Below are 22496 nucleotides of genomic sequence, written 5' to 3' on the forward strand. Positions count from 1 at the left end.
TGTTTTTACATTAACCTGCACTTTCTGCGATTACTAGAGAATAACGAATTGCTAGTATTGAGATTCCTCTTAATTATATTCTTTCATATTCTAGTTTGGAATTCCCAGAATTTTCTGCTTGTACACCGACTACAAATGTAGCATCACAAGGATGTTAAACAAATGGTAAAGGTTGATTATTAAGGGATTTAGCAGATGTTGGAAGATCTTGAAATTTAAGTTTTCCCTTCTTATTTTTGTTACTTTTAAGTACGTTAATTTAAAATTTGTCATTTATGATATCCGTAACTTAAAAAATACATATAAATTTACAATATCTGCTTAAGTACTAGCAGAATTCTGTGAATTACATGGTGTTCAAAGTTTTACTAATTTTTTTAAGTTATCATATTTTTTGTGCCAATTAGATTCTGATTCGTATATGAGCTTAGTAATATCATAATACATTTTACGTATAAAATAATCTGGACTGTCGGGCCAAAATTGATCTTTACAGTATTCATTATCATTTTTATGTTTCTTCTACAGTTTACTAAAATTAGAAAGATAATCATTATATTTTCCAAATGTAACACGTTCACAAGACAAGTGCATTTTAATGGTATTATGATTTTCAAAATAATGAAGCAAAAATTTCTCTCCAATCTTCTCATTTAATCCGTGTAAAAGGTCACCTTGAAAGTTATATTGACAGCTACGTAGAATATAATCTGAATTAATACCATTTCTCACACATAAGAGTGTTTTGCCATGAGATTTAAATTGATTATTTTTTAATTTATTTTCCGATATTTCCTTTTATTTTTTATATATTCAATAGATATAATGTAAACAATTATAATTACCTTTTCGTTAATTTATACTTTTTGATAAATCCTGCGCCCTTCTAGCAATTTGATTGCAAATATTTTAACATTTTGGTGTACCATTATTTTATGTTTTTTTGAAAACTTTACATTTTACATCATATAGGCTTAAATTAACGCGTCTATTTAGTTAATTATATATATTGATGGCGATACTTATAAAATATGATTCTGAATATTAAGAAGAAATAATGTATTATTTGACTTTAATTTTGATTATAAAGAAGTACGTTTTATTATGTTTGATAGAAATAAGATATTTAAATTATAAATTATTTGTAGTTTTATATATCTGATATAAAAAAATACTAATTATTCTTAGGTCAAATTTTTCATTTTAATTTGATATAAACAAAATAAAATATAATATCATTATTATAAGTGTTAAATTAACTCTATATAAAAAATAAAAGCCAAAATTTTATTCTTACATAATTCATTTATTAATATATATCTTAAGAAATATGTAAATATTTGATAGTAATAACTCTCTGCTAATTGTACCTACTGCATATAAATCAATTGTGCAATTGGTAAAGAGAAAAAGGAAAAGTTTTTAATTTTTTAAAAGTAAATAACAAAATAAGTATGATGTTTTACAAGTAAATTGATATACTTATTAATAGAATATTATTCTGTATTATATTAACTTACATAAGTAATATATTATTCCATTAATATGTTACCTATAAGAATTACTAGTTTTTGTGCTTATCTTAAAAAGTTGTATTTTCTATTGAAATAAGCATTTATACATTTTATTCACTTAGTGCTTTTTTTTATTTGTAATATTTCGACACAATTTTGCTTCCTTTATTATGAATAATTATTTGGGTTTAACGTGTATACCTAGATTAATATACTTATTCTATGTAACATGTTGTTGCATATATTGTATTATACACTCTTTTATATAAAAATTAACTTAATATATACTACATGGATATTTATTTATTTGAATGTGCCAATAGTAAAAATTAAGAGTGATTGGGGCTATTAAAAAAATTAACGGTTTTAAATAAGATAGAACATAGATAGTATTGAAATATTTTTACCAATTATAATTGTTATATTTAAATAATTGTTTTCCTTTTATTATGGCAATATAGTTCCTTCAGTTTCTGTACGTTTTGAAATATATATATATATATATTTTACTTTTTTGCATTAATATTATCCTAGTATAATATATAACATTTTTGTATCAAAAATATTAAAAGCAGACTGTCATTAAAAAAAAAAATATATATTAAATAATTTGAAAAAATATAATAAAAAAAATTGGAATTATATATATTAACAAAAGAGAAATTCTGTACTTTTATATTTTTAAACTAAATAATATATAATTGTATACTCGCACTAAAATGGACTGCTATGATATAAATTAAAGTTTTAAATATATTTATCATAGAATTTTGAAATTTTCATGCTACAAAATATGTATGAAAAGAAATATTGTAGGGTTGTGAAACTCATAATTCCTCTTTTATATCCCATTTACTCATCTTCTATGACATGATAATATATTAAGTCAAATAAATTTAATATAGTTCAAAATGAACATTACATTTTAATGTGTTACATTTTACTGTAGATTCTTTTTTTCTCAGCAGAGCATCTTAATTTTGTGTGCAAACAAAATAATATATGCCATAGATAATGACTCTATATCTAAAATACTTTTTCAATAAAAACAAAGTAGTCACTTTTAGCATTAATATTTTTGTGAATCCAAAGATTTTCTCTCTTTTATCGTTTGCTTCGTATTAGTGAAATTAAATTTATTTATTTTTTCAAAATAATTCACACAATGATATTTGATAAATATGAAGAAACAAGATGAGAATAAGATTAATTATATAATGATATAGTATTTGCGATTATATATATATTTTTTTTTTTTTTTTTTTTTTGATATAATTTTATTTGTGTTATTTTTAGAGTTTTATTTAATTTATTTATTCTACCTTTTATGTAAACTATACACATTTTGTTTCAAAAAGGAATAATCTTTTATTGCTTATTTTTTTATTATGATAATTACTGTAATGATGTGAAAACCGATATATTAATGATTCTTGTTGAAAATTATAATAAATAGTTGAAAAAAATAAAAAAGACAGTAATTACATCAAAGTATAATATTGCAAATATTATATATAAAAGGAATTTATTTTTTAAATTATTTTTTTCACAAGTTCTTTATTTAAATATTTATGTTAGATAATCATATTGTTAATTTGTATGGTGCACCATAGAATGCAGTATATATATGAATATTCTTTTTTAACTTTACTAGAAATTATTCATTATTAATTAATAATACAATAAATAGAAATATCAAAGAATGTACAAATATCAAATAATGTATTACAAATAAAGAAATGTAATATGAAATTACATAAGAATAATTATTTATATGTGTAGTAAGTACTGTGAAAAATAGAATAATATACAAAAAGATAACTACCTAATGGGTACAATAAAGGGTATAAATATTTCCAATATTTTGAAAAATATGTCTCTAAAATTATGAATATTCATGTACGTTATGAAAAATTAATAATTCTTAATATTATTAAATTTATTTAGTGTAATAATATGATCGTTAGACTTTATTTGGTAGTAACTAATTTTAGTGCCATATTCGAACGGGTTAATCGATATGAGATTATCAAGAATTAATGTTATAAGAACAGTTAAAATAATACTTTAAACTTGTATGTGATATGTTATTCTTTTAATTATTCATTATAATATTACATTATTTGTTTTTATCAATATATGTGTATATTTTAATTCAATATGCAGTTATCATGTATATGCGGAATATCAAATATAAGTTTAACAAAATGGAATAAGAATTCACACAGTACAATTAAATTATGAAAAATTATAAATTTATGGTTTCATTATTAATTTATGAAAATTATTCTTTGCTATGTTTTTTTATCAAACATTAGAATTTGTTCCCAAACGAAATTAACTGTCACTTAAAAGATATTGAAATAGGAAGGTTACATTTGCTATAATACATATTTATTCCTTTAATTTGATGGTTCTTTAATAAATGCTGTATAGATATTTCATATATTTAGAAATTATTATAGTATGGACATGAAATATAGCTTCTTTAAGAGTGTTCATGTTTATAATTGCATAATTTTAATAAGGATAAAAAGAAAAACGTGTTAAGTAAAATGTGAATACATATATATATATATATATATATATATAGCAACTAATTAACTTTATTCTGCATTAATATTATCTATTATGCAAAACGTAATGAAAATAAGGAACGTAGACATTACAATTTTACAAAATACATAAAATGAAAAATTGTTACTTAATTACAGTAATATGAAAGATAACAGAAAAAAAAAAATTAAGATAATAATAATAAATGGATTAATGTAAAAATGGTTGACAAATGAATGTGAATTAAGGTTTCTGTTTACAACCTAAATGAAGTAGTTCTATAGAATACTTATATGCTAGTCAGTTAACATATGTTATTTGATATTATTAAGTTTTGTAATTAAATCATATATCTAGTGGGAAAAATTATGATTATATTAATTTATATATTTATTTGAAACAATTTAATGTCTAGTTTAATATTTTACTCATCAAAATTATCTTGATTTACGAGTAACACACATGTATGCGAATTCACTAAATGAATTCACGTAAAGAGGATAATTCTAAAGCTTAATAATAATATACATTTAAAAATTAACATGAATAATGAAATGTAAATGAAAAGCTAAAAATAAATACAATAAAAAAAAAAAAAACTCAATAAAACAATTAGTAAAAACATAACCTTGGTAATATAACACGATAATATGTAAGTAACTTTCCTACATATATAAATAAAAAAATAGTAAGACAAAAATACATAATTGAAAAATTTATATTTTCTTATAGAATTTATGAAAAGTTAATTATATGAACAAATAAATAAAAAGTATAAATGCACTACATAAACAACATGATATATGCATATCACTTAAATAATCTATTTAGATAAAAATTGAAAATAAGATAGCTGATGTGTAGCATATATAATAGGAGAGATTTTAAGTACTATTAATTAAATAAAATTTCATGTACATAAAAATAAATTCCTTACATTAAAGATATCCAAAGACGATTCATTCATATAATACTAATAAGAGTACATAAATTTTTTTATACTTATTTGGACTAGTTATCATACTCAGAAATATTAAATTTTTTATTATAAGTATGTATAATAGAATTTGATAGTGATAATAATTCAGATAATATTGCTTCACCATATGAACTAACTAAGTATAGGCTATTTTTACATGAGATGTTTGTTTTTGCTAAAATTGGAATAGTAATCTTAAGCATGTCTTTAGTGTTTTGGTTAGTTACAATGTGTAAAAATTTTTGGTATTTTTTACGATTCATATAAGGACCTATTTTTAATTTTCTTTTATATTTTGCTTGTAATTTCCGTAAAAGTTTATTTATAAATGATGTGACTTGTTTTTCTCTTAATTTATATTCTTCCGTTGTAGGTGATTCTTTTTTTAATTCTTTAAGTACTTTTTCAAGATAATCATAAAATATATATTTATCATAGGAATTTAAAATTTTATGCATATATTTGCTTGAATTGATAGGTTTTTGAAAATTGTACTGAAATTTTTCTTTTAAATGAAAGTCTGTCTGCTTAGAATCTACATCTGTGTCTCTACATAACAGTCGGCTTACCATTACTTCTGAGGTATTATGTAGGTTGATTTTCTTAGTCCATGATTTTCCTGAAGTATTTGTCTAAAAATTATAGTAGGCATTTAATAATTATGCAAATATCAGTATTTCTTTATGGAAAAAATATTAGTTGTGTAATGAAAAAGTGAAATTAAAAAGAATGTATATAAATTATTGAATATATTAGTTATTCTACTTCATAAGAATCCTGCAATATCCATATTAATAGAGAAAATGCGAAAATTTTAATAAAAAAAAAGAATTTATTTGTTTGTGCTATCATTTCGAATTTATTTATAGATACTGAATCTTTTGTGACAATACAATTTTTGGAATATATTTTTTTTTTGTACTCGACAATAGAAGATTTTTTATACTTCTTTATTGTTTTCTGCTATTTTAAAATATAAAAATTATTACTTTTATATGTTTAAATATATTTAAATGTTGGATTATAGCACGAGAAAAAATGCATTTCTGAAAAAAATATAATAGTGATTTTTCTATGTAAAAATATTAAAATAATATAAAATAGGGTTGGAAAAAACATTAAAAAAAATATTATTAAATAATAATTACAACTTGTCAAGCTACGAATAATTTATTTTAAAAATTTTATTTTTGTATTATCTACACATATTAATAAAGAACTTGGTTATTGGTTTATTAGAACAGCTCAAATGTAATAAAATTACCTTACATAATCTATGTTAGCCTTGAAAAAATATCATATAAAATTTTTTATTTACTATGAAAATGATAAAAAATAAATTTAAAATCTTCTAAAGTCATATAAAATTTATTTTTTAATTAATAATAAACATAATAATTAGAACAACCATATATATATATATATATATATATTATAACAGTTTAATATAATTCAGTTATTACACAAGTAGTTCGTGCAATATTAACAAAATTATATATTTTAGTCAGAAATTTTTAATGGTCTGTTAATAATAAAATATGTATTTTTTGAGTTTACTTTTTATTGATATATACTGTAAAAGCTAAATTGATTTTTTTTTTTTCTTTTTAAAAATAATTTATGTCATCTTGCCATTTAGCAGTTTTAATAATACTTAAAGAATTTTAATAATGCATTTATATGAAATAATAGTAAAAATAATGATTTGATAAAGTATTTTTTTTTTTGAATTCTCGCGATAAAAATAAGAAAAATATAATAAAAAAAAAAGAAGAAAAAATTAATAAAAAGTAATGTATATATAAATGTTAAAAATGTTACGAAGTATATATATTTAATAACTAATTTAAAGTTTAATTGTTCTTTGATACTGAATTATTCTTTAACATTATAGAATAAGAAAATTCATATAACAAGATGAAAAATGGCTTAATAAATAAATAAATGTAGCAATTTGTTAAAATAACTAAAAATAATGAATAAACATTATGCCTAAGAATTAATTGGTAGTAAAAATTATGTACGTTATTTTTACAATATAGTTTAAAATGTTATTTATTTTTTTATTCACATTACATTGAGTACAATATGATTTAATAAAATTTAATGAAACAATACATACTATTCCAGGTTTAATAAATATTTTTGCGGTGTAATATAATCTATAATGCATTTGAGAAAATATGTTCTTTACATTTATTATATTTATATTAAATTATAAGTTTCTATTATACATTATCTTCGTCATTTATGAGTATATACATATTCAAGTTTGTAAAAAAATTTTATTTCTTAAAAATGATAAAATTGTTTAGTACGTGAAGAAATTTTTTGTAAAATTTTATAGCGAAAAATAGTTAACCATTTAAAATGTATTTATATTTGTAAGAATAGTTCTGCATATTAATTACTGTTTTCCTTTACATTGAAATAATGTTAACAGAAGAATATATTCTAGCAATGTAGTTTATGCGCTTTTAATTTAGGTCTAATATTGTAAATGGCTATTAATGATAAAATATAGCTTAAGAAAGTTCTTTATTAATTAATTATAAATATATATATAATATAAATTATTAATTTAAATTTAAAAGGAAAGTTATTTAAAATGATGCACATTTTTATTTATAATAAATTTTAAACAATAATAATTAAGAAATTGATAAATATTTATTCAAACATGAATGGGATAAAAATTTATGCGCATTGATCCTTTTAGATAATATATATAAAAAGTACGAATAATTTATATTTTAAATACGATTACTCATGGAAACTTGAGATGAGTGTACACGCAAAAATTTCATTTTATAACAATTTTTAAACCAAATAATATGACAATAAAAAATTACTATATGAAGAAATATTTAATAAACTATTGTTTGATATTTCGTAGACAATGTCATTTTGTTCATTTATAATCACTTTTAATAATTTTTTTATATGGATAATATAAATAATCTTTATAAAATATTAACCAGCTATATCTACTAGAAATACATTAAACTTCTAATGAAATTACAAATCATTGTGAATTCAAGAAATTTGTAAAATGTGTGTAGAAATAAAAAAAGGTATAACTTTTTACGTAGATGAAATAGTTTTAATAGACATATGTTGAGGAAATAATAACATTGTTCTATATTTTTATATTGTAAATGTCATAAATAAATTTGTTCTAAAATTTGAATTTTAAGAATCTCGGGGATATAATATCTAAGTTTTCTCTAATTTTCTAAGTAATTAAATTATATAATTATAAAAAGTAATATATTAGCACATATTTTTATTTTCCGCACAGTTACATTTTATAAGAAAATATAGAATAAAATTAAACAAAGTAAAAGGAAAAAAAAAGCAATATACTCCGAAACATTTGAAACGTCTTTATTGAAAATGAAAATAAGAAGTTTTAATATAAATATATTTAACTTCTTAATTATTTAACATATTATTAACTTTATTATGATATTACAGAAAATTAATGAATAATATATATGAATAAAAGTTCCATTTTTATGTTTTAACGTACGAATAAAAAGAATATTATATATATAATTATAATTATTTAATTATACACAATAAAGCTATTTCCTATTTTATAATTATCTTTTATAATTAATTTAATAATTATTAGGTTTACCAAATATTTGGAAATAATTTAAGCCTTCACTTAGATGTCACAAAATGATATACGAAATAACATATGTTAGATACGCTGCATAAAGCGGATGCCCATTGTAGGAATTCTGTATATATTTATTTATATATTTTACAAATATAAAGTCTAATAAATAAGTAATAAAATATAACGTTATTTGATTAAGTGTACTATATACTTGGATCATAAAATTATTTATTATTTGTATGTATATATTGTGCGTAATGTCTTATAAATAAAGGAATTATTATAATTAATGTTTAATTATATTATCAGTTAGAAATAAATTCATTAATCTTTACATTATATTATACATATTAACAAGTGTTTTTTATATAACATGTAACTTTATAGTATAAAATGAAGAAAAAAAAAATTAAGGAATGTAATAATTCATTTTTTGCATGGAGCATTTAAAATGTTCTTCTTATTATGCATGAGAAAAATTAATTCCTATTAATTAAAACATAATATTAAATTGTTATGAAATAATAAATTACGTAAAAGATGTTTAAGCAAATTAATTATTTAAGAAAAGCACCAAAGATATTAACAAGTAACATACATATATATATATATATATATATTTATATATTTTTAATCAAAGATATTCATATTGAGTGTATTAATCATCTCATTAACTTGTTTCTATTTTTATTGAATTAAGAAGTAATATAACTCTATTATTGATAATCGACGGAAAAAATTATTTATAGGTGGATTGTTTATTAAATACATGTATTTCATATTTCATATACCATTTTTATACTTCTGTTTTATGTTATGGTTTTTCTTTACATTCGCATTTTTTTGTATGCTTCATTCCTATATCAGAAAACTTAAAATGGGTGTTTCGCGAATATTGTAGGATATGGCTTGTATATCGTTATTAAATATTTTGAATGTTTCCTTACCATTTTATAGATTCTATTTTTCTATTAATTGATCTCGTTTGTCTATTTTATTCTCACTATCCACGGAATTTACAAATGTATTAACTTCTCTTGTCCAAGCTTCTATCTCTTGTCTAACATAGTTTTCATCTACATAATCATGATTTTCCTTATTTTTCTTACTTTATAAGACGATGTTGTTCGTTCTCTTTATTTTTTTTGTAATTTCTGGGATTTTAGCTGAATTCTCATCTGTCTTGCATTCATTTATGTAGTGATCAAAATATGATTTCCTGTTTTCTATGTACTCTTCTTTTTTACATTCTTTTAGTACCTCCATAAGAATGAGAATAAACAGTTTTACTACTAATTTTTTTTTTATATATTTATATAGTTCTTCACTACTTTCTTTGAACTCTAATTCTTCTGTGTTTATGGATGATACTTCGTCATTATTTTCTTTATTTTCCTATCCATCTAACATATTCTGATATTCTCCTGTTAATCCGTCAAACCACTATTGCGCTAAATATTGTTCCATAATTATACCCTTTTTTGATGTCCACTGTCTCCATACATCTTTTGCTGTATCAAGAAAAGGAACTTATTGAATTTCATTCGACAATGTATTTTTTAATGTTTCAGTTTTTTTTGCAATAAGTTTTTTCTTTTTTCCATTCATTTTTAATATTATTAAATCAATCTTTTTTCAGTTTTTCAGAAAGGTTTTTATGTTTTTCTACCCATTTATTCCATAGTATTTTTTGTTTTTTCATGTCACTGCTACTTTTAATATTTTCCACTATTTGCTCATTATTATTTAAATCAGGATAGGTTATATGTTTTTCTTTTATGAACTCTACTAGGCATACTTCAAGAAATTCAACCTTGTGGAATATCCATTCTTCATTTTTGTATTGCTTAAGTGCTTCCATGTGAACTTCTATGATAGTTTTGTGCCTATCCTTTTCTCTCTTTAACGCTTTTACATTATTATTTATATTACATTTATTTATTTTTAATTTCTTATTGTTTCTTCGTTACCATATATTGAATGATCTAAATTATTTTGTGCTAAAAATTCAATTTTTTTGTTAGAACGTAAAGGTAGTAGTATTCTGAAAAATTTCATTTGTTTTCTTTTTATCATTTTTTTTTCTTTAAACGTTCCTATTAAACAATATTATCACATAGAGAAAAAACTTTTTTGTATAATAAAATATTACAATGATCATATGATTAACATATTTTTGTGCATAATTTTTATTTTACTTTAATAAAAAGGGAAAATACAAAAATAACTATAAAGCTTATTAAAATAGGTGATATGTATTTTCCATCTAGATTTTCTGCTGTATCTGTAATATCATTTTAAATATATATGTCATGTATTGTAGTTAATTTAAAATTAAAAATTTTTTTAACATTAGTGTTACCTGTAATTTTAAGGATCGTATAACTTGTAAATATTGAATCAGGAATTAATCTTTCAGGAGATAATAAAACAGTATCAGATTTAATAGTTTCTTCTGTTTCTATAGAATCTGGGTATTGTATTTCAGATTGTGATAACATACTTATATCTGAAGACAGAGAATGTATCGAATCTTTGGGTGTTTAGTTTTGTATATCTTTAAGTTCTCCATTTTCAGTTTTCGTATTTTCATGTTATGGTGTAATTGATTATTCCTGTTGAGTTTCTATGGAAGGTGGTAGTTGAGCTTCACTTGGAGCTTCATGATGTGTTTCAGATGAAAATTCATGTTTGTTTTGATCTTGTTCTTTTTTTGAACTAACCTTTTCTTCTTCAGGTCGAGGTTTATATTGTACAGGAGGATCCGATAATATGCATGTAAGTGACTTGTTGAATATATGGAGATACGATAGGATGCAATTTCGTGATCCGGTATTTATTTTATGATTAATTATTTTGGAATTAACTTCAGAGTTTACTTTTTCTTCTAAAATATTCTTTTTTTTTTGTAGGACAATCATTATAACCGTCACATGAAGCTAAGCATAAGTTATTACCATTACAATTATATGCTTTTTTTCCTTTTTTATAGGTATTTAATTTATCTAGATATGTAGTTCTTTCTTCACATAAATCATCTGCTTCATACTTCAATTGCAAAAGTATTCTCTCCTAATTGTCTAAAATTATAGTATATCCACCATATTTGGTGAGCTTGTCAAATTTAGGTTCAAAATGATTATTAAGTACTTTTTCCCGCTTAGTGTGTTCAGTATATGATGGTGCAGTTTTTTCCTTAATTATTTTTTCAGCCAATGATAAGCATGTTTGCCTAAATATATTTTTTTCTGTCTCTGTCTTTAAGGAAGTAGTTTCCTTTACGATATGTTTTCCAATCTTTTTATATTAATTTTTGAAAACATAACTTCCTTCACTAAATCCGTATCCTAACCAACTCTATATTCAAAATAGTAAGAATTATTTAAATATTAATTTTTATATTATTTATATGATCATGTCTTTTCATATATAGATATTAATGCATAAATGTACTGATATTAAAAAACAATAAAATTTACCCTTGATATAGTGACACTATATTATAATTCTATGTTGTTGTATGCAGCTATCGGTAAGAAAAATATAAATTTACTTCTTTTTACATATCCGTAATTTAATTTAAATTAATATATATTAACAGAAATTAGAAGATTCTTAACTACATATACATTTATATGGGTTCTATTAAATAATTGAATACATTAATATTTATTTAACATTGTTCATATTTTTTATTACATTAAATAAATGTAACACAAGTTGAGATATATGATATATATATTTTGAAATGAATTCACAGTTGGTTATATTATTTTATAAAAAATTAAATTTCACTTTATGAAGGGAGAGGAAAATGGATAACACTAATATATTATATATTACATTAATAAATAAGATTGCATTTATTGTAAAAAATTATCGTTAATATATAGATGGCGACTTTTTTCTTTTTTTAGTACAGATATAGATATATAAATATTTTTACCTAAATTATTGCAAGTAATTCTTTTTAATATTATAATTTTCCTAAAATGATTAAATCATAAACCAAATAATTATTATCACTGAGTTTATATTCCTTTTATGTTGTGTTATATTAGCTATTAATATTTGACGCGGCTATATAATAGTGTTGTAATTATATTGTTAACAGTTTTTTATTTTTAATATATTGTATCGAGATATGATAATTAATATTATATAAATTATAGCATACTGTTTCTGTACTTGTAAATGTACTTGTTTTATAATGTATTTTTATTATTTAATGGTATATATATATATACCATTTACATAAAAATTAATAATATATGGTATATATATTATGCTATAGAATAGTTTTAAGTAATATACGTTATTATATATTTGGGTACTTCTGTATATGTCTATAGTCACTTTGAATATGAATTACTTAATTTTGATTATATATTCTAGTTAAAAAAATGTACAGTTAAGCAAATTAATTAATTAAATTATGTTTGAATACCTATTAAACATGCGAAAAATTACTAGTATATATTACAGCAGAATTAATTAAAATATATAGTTAAAAAATATAAAATATATTATAACATAATAAGGAGAAATAGTAATACTATAATTGAATGTAAATAGAATGATATCTTACAACATTTGAAACAAAATATATGAAAGTCTCCCAATAACGTTTCTGTAAATGTTCATATATATATTCGAATATATAGATTAAAATGGTGTTATTTATTTTTGGTTCTTATCCTAAATTTGATCATTACATGAAAAAATATTTTTAACACTCCCTATAAAATTTTATTTTGGAATGTAAAATAAATATTATTATGAATTTATTTATAATATTTTTAGGACATTAATTGATATTTAAATTTACATAGCAATTTACGCATAATACTAAATATTAGGTTATTCGTTTATAATGTAAATAAATTATTCCATATTTTAATTTTTCATTCGAAATAAGTGCGTAAGTGATAATAAATGGAGGGGAAGTTAAATAAAAAAAAAAGTATACAAATTGATAATAAATTTTAGTAAATAGTTAATTAATATAAAGAATTAATTTTTTATGTTTATCTCTAATCAATCTGTTATATTAAAGAATTAATGGTTTATTTATTTTTTATTTTTTAATTTTACCTATATGAAATTTTTTTGTTGGATATTTTCATTTATATTAATCCCTTATGATCTATCCAATTTTATTTTATAATGTGTTCTTAATAATTATATGCGGAGGAATTCATATAAAGGTAATTATTATTTTTTAAGATAAAATATATTTAAACTGTTGTATTTGAATATATTATATATTCTAAACATAATGGGTTAGAAGTTATAAAACATATAACATAGTGGTGAATATATGGTAATATAAAAGAAAATATTTTTACAAATATCTGAATGAATATCGAAAGAAGTGTAATAGTTTGAATATATGCATATATAACAGTATTTATATATTTTTTTTATTTTAATACATTTTTTACAGATGTATCTGTATATAAGGAGCCTTTATTTAATACAGACTGTTATGTTATTTTGACATTTAAAGTATTCTATATAATTATTGTATTAAATTTTACTTTGGAGATATATTATATATATTATACCAACATTAACTGAGTTTGCCTAAGATGCAAATTTTTATTTATATATATGAAACATAAGTATAATTTAAGGGAAAATAGCATAATTTAAAAATAAAAGTTTTTAAAATAGCATGAAACAGTTATCACGAAATATAATTATTTATAATTTTTATTTAAAAAATTTGGTCTACGAATTTGTTTATACTAAATAAAAATATATTCTTCCATTTCTTTACAATTTAAAAAATATTATTGTAGTATTTCATTCTATTTCACAATAATACTGTCCTTACGTTTTACATTTTTATTATTAAAAATATTGAAAATGTATGTATAAATAAAAAAAAATGAATACGTTATATATTCTAGAAAGAAATGTTTTTAAAAAAGTTTAATTTTAATATTATGAATAATTAAAAGGAAAAAAATATAAATAATTCTATGTTTTTAACAAAGGAAAAATATAACTAATAAATGACATTAACAGTAGGTACTATAAAAATATAAATAACATCATTTTTACTGATTGTATCTAATTAAATAATTAACATTATTATACTTATAAATTTATATATATTTAAGGGAGTGTTTTTATAACATTATATATCATAGTAATTACTCTGAATAATACTTACAATAAATAATTGCATAAAAGATGAAAAAACGAACGATTAATACATATTTTAAATATAAAATTCTTCTATAGAAAGTTGTAAGTCTTATATTAAGAGTAATAATTTATATACAACACAACTATAATATAATATTGTAAAATTTTAAATAACTTTAATTTTTATAAATAATTTTCAACTATATATTTTTTAATAAAATACTTTATAAGTTTTATATAAATAACATAAGTAAAATTATATATTTTCAATATACCATATATAATAAGTTTACGCATACATTATATAGTTAATATTAATATATGGCTTCATGTATAATTAACTTTCATTCTACATTTTATCATACTGCCTAAATATGATTTATTTGGTTAGAGTTGTAAATAATTTCCTTTTTCCTATTAATGATAATTAAACTCGAATTCATTTTATATTATGTTATTTTTTATAAAAATTGTTCATATGCTGTCAATGCAAAAGGGTTGCATGTGATTCACAACAGTTTGGTTCATTAATATAAAATAGTAGATGGTAATAATATTACTATATAAATTATATTAACCTAATTTACAATATTTTATTATTTTTCAGAAGAGTTAAAATATCTATTCAAAATATAATGCGTATATTCTATAGATTATATACTATTTTAGTTACATTGCATAATTAAATAAGTGGAAAGAAAAAGCAAAAGTAAAAGGAAAAAAAAAAAAAATAATATAATATAATAATTTGTTTTAATGAATATTAGTTATTACATTTAAGTAAAAATGTAACTACGCAAAAAATTTGTCAATGCAGCTATAATTATTATAACTAGTTATTTATGAAACATATTCCTAAGTAATAATTCTAACGAGCTATTTTTTTCCCTTTTATATTTGAATATTTATGTTTATCCTTATTTTTCCTGCAAATTTATGGATCAGATATGTGAAAACACTTTTTTTTTAATTATGTACTTTTTTATTTAAATAGCTAATTTTTTAGTTTCATATAGTATCAATATTGTTGTATTTTCCTGTATGTTCATTAAAACATATTAGAACTTATATTATTAATATTCATTTATTTTTTTATATAAGTTGTTTAACATAATTCCCCTTTTTATTTTTTTATATGAATACTTAGTATTAACTTTATATTTGTTAATTATATAAAATTTCACGTATTTTCATATTTTTAATATTTTATGTAAAATCGTACAAATTTTCTATGTTTCTCTATTTTTCAATATAGAAGCTTTACAATATAATAAAAAATAATTACTATACTTGATAATTTTTCATTTATACATCGTAAACACAAAAAAGATATATTTTATATATTAACTGCATATTATTCATTTATTTTAATTTTTTTTCTTACTATATATAAATGCTTGTATAATCTCCTCATGAGAGATATTTAATATGATTTTTCTAAATCATATTACATTTTATTTAAATTAAACAAACATGGTTTCACCTAGAGTAATAAGAAAAACGTAATCTTCTACTTCCAACTTTCCTTTTATCCGATTTTGGAGCACGGATAATAAAATGCCGCATATGAGGATCATCATAATAATAATCGTCAATTCTTCTTTTCTTTGGTACCTTTTTATGAAAACGTCTTCCGAAGGGAGTAAACTAATATAAAAATGAATAATAAAAAACATACATAATATATTTATTTTGTGATTATAAAATATTGGGAAAATTAGAATAGCAAATTAATATATTTTGAATTTTACTGAGAATTTCAATTTACTTTATAATACATGTAAATAATGGATGTTATTCCCACTATCAATGTAAATGCGATACCAACGCGCAATATATTGTTATTGAATATATTAGATTTTTTATCTAAAAGTACTGAAATGGGAATATTATATAACGTAATTATAGCTTTTGTTTTTCCAGGTTGGTATGTATCCAACTTCAATCCAATAGTTCCTGTGTGACGTACACTTGGTTCCCTGCATATTCCTGATGAGTCTTTTAAATATCCAGGTTCTGAACAGTTTGTTTGTTTTCCAGTTATTTCAGCTTCTTGTCTGGTTGAAGATTTTGAGGGGGATAATAAATGGTTATTCCCCGCATGAGATTTTGTAGATTCCTCCATTAATCCATTCAAATGTCCATGAGGTGATCTTGATGAATCTGGCGGAGATGAATTATGTTGTTTCGGTAAATATTCTGTTGAATTGGGGGTCTCACTTTCTGAATGGCTATCTCCAGGTGTTCCATTTCGTACAGTGGCATGTTGAACACGATAGAATGTATCATAATAAGGTGATGTTCGACTATATATAGCTTTTGGAGATACCGCAAACATATTACATTTCTGTTTTCCACCTTCAGGTGTTTTAATGCTAGGGCTATCACCTATAATATCTGTACATCTACTATAATAAAATGAACTTGAAATATCTATTTGGGAAACCCCGGAATCCATAGGATAACCGGATTTCGTAGTTTTTTCTAATTTTTTTAATATATCGCATTTCTCATTCCCGTTAGAATTTAATGAATGTAATAGCGTATTAGGATCAAACTCTGTATTACATTTAAAATAATCACAGTTACCCCAGAATGAATCAGCACAGCATTTCTTATCGTTTTTATGCTCTATATAGAGTTTTTTAATAACATTAAGGTATTTTTTATATTCACTGAATGTAATCTTATCACAAATATCATATGTTTTAATGCTGTCATAATTTTGAAAATAATCAAATAAATATTTTTCATCTACTTTCTTATTTAATTCTTCTATAGTGTTACCTTGAATTGGAGATAGGCAGTTATATAAGCGATATTGATTGTAAATTTTACTTTTAACTTCTAAGAATTTAATAAGATTTTCTGATTTACTATTTTGTGAACTTTCTAAAATTTTTTTTATTTTATAATATATCCAATATGTATAATGTGCACAATACTTATATCCCCCTTTATCTATCATTACTGATAAATTTTCTGCATTTCTTGCAATTTGATTACAAAGTTCATAACTACCTGTTGGATAATTATCTTTTTCAGTGTTGAATACGTTACAAAATGTATTATTTTGGTCTCCATTGTAGTTTCTGTTGAATTTATCATATATACTACCTGATGGTGATCCTGCTAAAATTTTATTCTGGATATTAAGAAGAATATATAAATTATATATATATAAATTTTACTTTTGAAGAAAAAAAAATTATTTACATTTGAGTAAATTAAATTATGTATTTTATAAAATAAAAAAAAGTACCAAATTTTCTTCACTTAATTCTTCCATTTTATTTGGGATACATTAAAAAGAAATATCATTATTTTTCATATTCTATTAAGTAAATACAAAAAATAAAAACAAAAAAATTTATTCTTATATATGTATAAATATTGTGGAAATTAGATATGTGCTTGTAACTAATAGCTGTTTGTTAATTATAATTTAGTATTAAAAATTCGTAGTATTATTAATTAAAAAAAAAATAAAAATTTTTAATTTTTAAAGGTTAGGTAGAAAAATAAGAATGATGTGTTAAAAGTAATTTGAAATACTTATTCATAAATTATTATTTTACGAGACATTAATTTATGCAAGTAACAGATTATTTTATTAATATGTTAAATAATATAATAATTTATTTTTATACTTTTTTTAATGTGCATAAATTATAATTTATGTGAAATATGTATTTATACATTTTATTTATTTAATATATTTTTTATATACAAAATTTCTGCATAATTATATTTTCTTTATTGAGAATAATTATTTGGATTTTATGTACAGAACTGCGTTAATACAAATATTTTATAGAAACTATTTTTAACGTTATTGTATTTATACATTTTTTTACAAAATTAAAAAAAAATATATATTAATAAACTTTTATTAATATAAATTTATCATTATTAATTTTGAATGGGACTCTTAAAATATTAATGGATTTAATTTGGAACCAAAATTTATATGTGAAAGCTCTTACCAATTATGATTGCTCTATTTAAAAAATTCATTTCCATTTTATATATAAGTATGGTTCCCCCGTTTTTCTACCTTTTAAAGGATATCATTCTTATATTTTGTTTTATTTTTCATTTAATTATTTATTATAATTAAAATAATATGACTTTTGCAATACATTTTAATTTATTTTTTATAAAGATACATTACCATGTCGTAAAAGCGTTTGAATATTATTAATAAAATTCACTAAAGTAAATGTTGATATTGGTAGTAACAATGTTTGTTTACTAGTGTAAATTTAATTAATAATACAAAGGACTTATTATACGTTCTTAAGATCATGAATAAATGTTATATAAAATAACATTATGAGTAATAAGTTATATTTAACAATTGAGAAAAAGAGTAAATTTATTAATTTAAGTTTGTAAGCTCACCATTTTGTTATATAATTGTTTTCTCATAATAAATATTATGCATTCTAATACAAAAATAAATTTTATTATATCAAAATTGAAATAATACTATAAAAAATAAAATGTCAAAAAAAAATTTATCGCACTAATTAGTCATTAGAAAAATAATTTTTTTATTAGGATACCTTAAAAATTTTATTTAATTTTTATTTTATTATATCCCGAATATTGTTAGGATAAAATATTAGGTTGTTTATTAATTAAATTAATAAGAATAATATATAATAATTCCATAATGTATAAAACACAATGATATTAGTTCTCCATGATTTAATATATTCCATTTCAAAACATATGTTTAAAAAAATATATGATTAACTTCATAACAATTCTTTTATTCATGTACATTATATATTATGGTAGTTTTAATGAATTATTACTGAGTATAAATAAATGACAAAATAATGGATATAAATGAAATGAGCTGTATAAAAGGAGCCATTTTAATTATTTTTTGAATATATATATAAATTATGAAAATTTATGTTGGTACTATATATATGACTTGTAATAATAATCATTTTATTTGGAATAAATTTTCACATATATTTTTCTATGTTAGGTAATATAAATAAAGCTATATATCCTTATCTTAACCTTTTTAAAATAGTGCGTTTTTATATATTTTACAATAATATTATATAAAATAAATTAAAACAAAGACTAATCATATATATGTATGTATGCGAATGATCTTTTTGTGAAGCATATATATTGTATTATTACTAATGTAATAAACAAAAAATTAAGATTCTACGTTTTCAAAATAACAATATAAAGAGAACAATATATAATTTTTTTAATTTTGTAATAAATGGGATTTTTTATATTGAATAATTATAAATAAAATACTATTTTTTTTTTTTTTTTTTTATTATATGGAATTTATAAATCATTTATTTCATTTTAAAGGATGTAACATTTTTTATTCATTATTTTAAATTTTATATATCTAATACACATTATTAACATAAAATTCATAAATTAAAGTATAAATTATTATAACTGTTAATAGTAAGTAAATATAATAATATATAATGTATATATTTGAACTTTGGGATCCAGTTATTCACGGTATGGTGAATTAAATTATGTAATTATATATCTAGAAACAATATTTTAAAAGTGAAATTGGATAATTTGATGAATATATTAATATAAATTGAGGATTATGGAATTGTAGTTTAAATATAATTTTTATTGCTATAAAATATTAAAAGAAATGCTTTATATTTTTATAAAAATAAAATTTAAAAGATAATAAATTTTTATATTAATTGATGTTTTATTATGGGTATTAGATTACAAATGTTCAATTTATTTTTCTCAGCTTTAAGAATCTTAATTTTATGTTGTAGTTATATAATTATAGTAATATAATCCAGAAGTTATCATTTAGGAATAATTCACTCTAATAAATATTTATTCTCTTATTATAATTCATATAATATATTTATATATTATGTGATATTATAATATATATATTTTTATGTTAATAATAATAATCATTCAATAAAGTTGGTATTCTTATCAAAAGAATGGGTACTGGAGATGCTGATTTGGTAAATTTTCCATATTTAATGAAATTATTATTAATTATTTCTGTTAATATATTGTATTTCATTATATATGGCATAATTATTTTACAAATAAAATTTTTAGTAAACATATAATTCATTCTTTTTATTTTCAGGAATATATATTAAAAGTTTTATCTGAAAATGGAAAATTTGATAAATTACAAGATAGTGTTAATGCAAATGAATTAAGTAATTATTGCAAACAAAAAGATTCTTCAAACAGCAATTGTACAAAAGTAAAATCCGTTTGTGAGGCGATTATAAAAAAATTAAAAGCGTTTGAAAAAGATAATTGTATACAAAGTAATCACGATGACTTTTGTTCTTATTTTACTTACTGGACATATGACAAAATAAGGGAAACATTTACAACAGAATGCAACAATAATTTTGAGAAATGTGATACCTGCAATATTAATAACATAGTTATTAATGCATATAATAAAATAATAGGTAAAAGTTGTATATTTTATTTTGTTGGTAATTTTGAAGATTGGAAAGAAGAAAAGTATTTGTACTATTATTTTAAAAAACGTGATCATTTTAAAAACAAAAAAAATTCTGCTAGTGAAGAAAAACAAAAGTATGTTAAATTTCTTGAATATATAAAAACTATATACGAAAAACATATAAATAAATGTTGTATATATTATTTAAAGGAAAAAAATCACAATAATGACTGTCCAGAATATTTTAATTGTGAAAAAAAAAATAACCCGTATGATCTCTTGAATGAATTAAAAAATGGGCATGCTATACCAAGTGGATATTGGGAAGAGCTAATTAAAGACTTAACTATTGACAGAGATGTTATAATGAAAAGTGAAGATTTAATAAATTATTTGCGTACAAAATTATTGGAAGATCCTTTTTACAAAGCAATAACATTTGGATTTGTTGTTGTAGGTGTACTTTTCACTGTATTTTTATTTTATAAAGTAAATAAAAATTTCATTTCAGAATATATATATGTTACACATTTTTATATAATTAATCTTCATTAGAATAAAAAAATTACGAAATTAAAATCTTTTGTTTCTTATACTTTTATTTTTATGTTAGATTACTTACGGTAGAAAAAATAAAAATAAGGATAATTTTTTGGATCCAGATGGGAACCTGGGCAGATTATATCAAGAAAAACACAGAAAAACAAATTGGGATGATAATAAAATTCGTTTATCTTATTATGCTGTGTGAAATAATATGTTCTATTTTCACATGAGTTATAAAATGTTTTGGGGAAGCAGTATTGAGTTACATATAAATCATTTTCTGGAAGTAATACAATTTAGTAAAAGAAAAAATTGAATATGTTAGTAGCATAGAAATTGAAATTGTTTATTTGAACATTACAACCTTATTTATATTAATATATTTGTTTTGCTATATTTATGTACCTATATTAAAAAAATAGAACATTCTTAATTGATATAATAGTGAAATATATTTTTATTTTTGACGATTAATTCTTATTTTAATGTATCGTAAAATATAAATATATGATAGTTATATATTTTAATTTTCTCCATTAATATAGTGATTAGGGTTTAGCATAATGTACTTATAAACGCACATACTCGAAATGGTAAAAATTACAATACCTTATAAATTTTTGAATAACATATTTATATATGTTT

The 22496-nt window shown here is 20.4% G+C and overlaps 5 protein-coding genes across 5 annotated transcripts; 1 reads left to right on the forward strand and 4 right to left on the reverse strand.

Annotated features, from left to right (window-relative positions):
- Window positions 1–5081: 5081 nt before the first annotated feature.
- On the reverse strand, window positions 5082–5621 carry MKS88_002614 (uncharacterized protein; the record flags this gene model as incomplete). The annotated part of the gene is made up of 1 exon (XM_067215636.1): window positions 5082–5621. One exon carries the CDS (start codon window positions 5619–5621, stop codon window positions 5082–5084), a length of 540 nt encoding a protein of 179 aa, XP_067074044.1.
- A 4166-nt stretch (window positions 5622–9787) lies between these two features.
- On the reverse strand, window positions 9788–10221 carry MKS88_002615 (uncharacterized protein; the record flags this gene model as incomplete). The annotated part of the gene is made up of 2 exons (XM_067215637.1): window positions 9788–10072; window positions 10153–10221. The coding sequence occupies 2 exons, from the start codon at window positions 10219–10221 to the stop codon at window positions 9788–9790; spliced, it is 354 nt and encodes a 117-aa protein (XP_067074045.1).
- Window positions 10222–10301: 80 nt separating this feature from the next.
- Window positions 10302–11598, reverse strand: MKS88_002616 (uncharacterized protein; the record flags this gene model as incomplete). Its single annotated transcript, XM_067215638.1, has 4 exons — window positions 10302–10577; window positions 10876–10961; window positions 11040–11186; window positions 11331–11598. 4 exons carry the CDS (start codon window positions 11596–11598, stop codon window positions 10302–10304), a joined length of 777 nt encoding a protein of 258 aa, XP_067074046.1.
- A 4103-nt stretch (window positions 11599–15701) lies between these two features.
- MKS88_002617 (uncharacterized protein) lies at window positions 15702–18122 on the reverse strand (the record flags this gene model as incomplete). The annotated part of the gene is made up of 4 exons (XM_067215641.1): window positions 15702–15759; window positions 16317–16480; window positions 16662–17978; window positions 18096–18122. 4 exons carry the CDS (start codon window positions 18120–18122, stop codon window positions 15702–15704), a joined length of 1566 nt encoding a protein of 521 aa, XP_067074047.1.
- Window positions 18123–20814: 2692 nt separating this feature from the next.
- Window positions 20815–22056, forward strand: MKS88_002618 (uncharacterized protein; the record flags this gene model as incomplete). The annotated part of the gene is made up of 3 exons (XM_067215642.1): window positions 20815–20838; window positions 20970–21794; window positions 21919–22056. 3 exons carry the CDS (start codon window positions 20815–20817, stop codon window positions 22054–22056), a joined length of 987 nt encoding a protein of 328 aa, XP_067074048.1.
- Window positions 22057–22496: the final 440 nt, after the last annotated feature.

Source organism: Plasmodium brasilianum, chromosome 8 (assembly GCF_023973825.1).
Source record: "Plasmodium brasilianum strain Bolivian I chromosome 8, whole genome shotgun sequence".
NCBI lineage: Eukaryota > Apicomplexa > Aconoidasida > Haemosporida > Plasmodiidae > Plasmodium > Plasmodium brasilianum.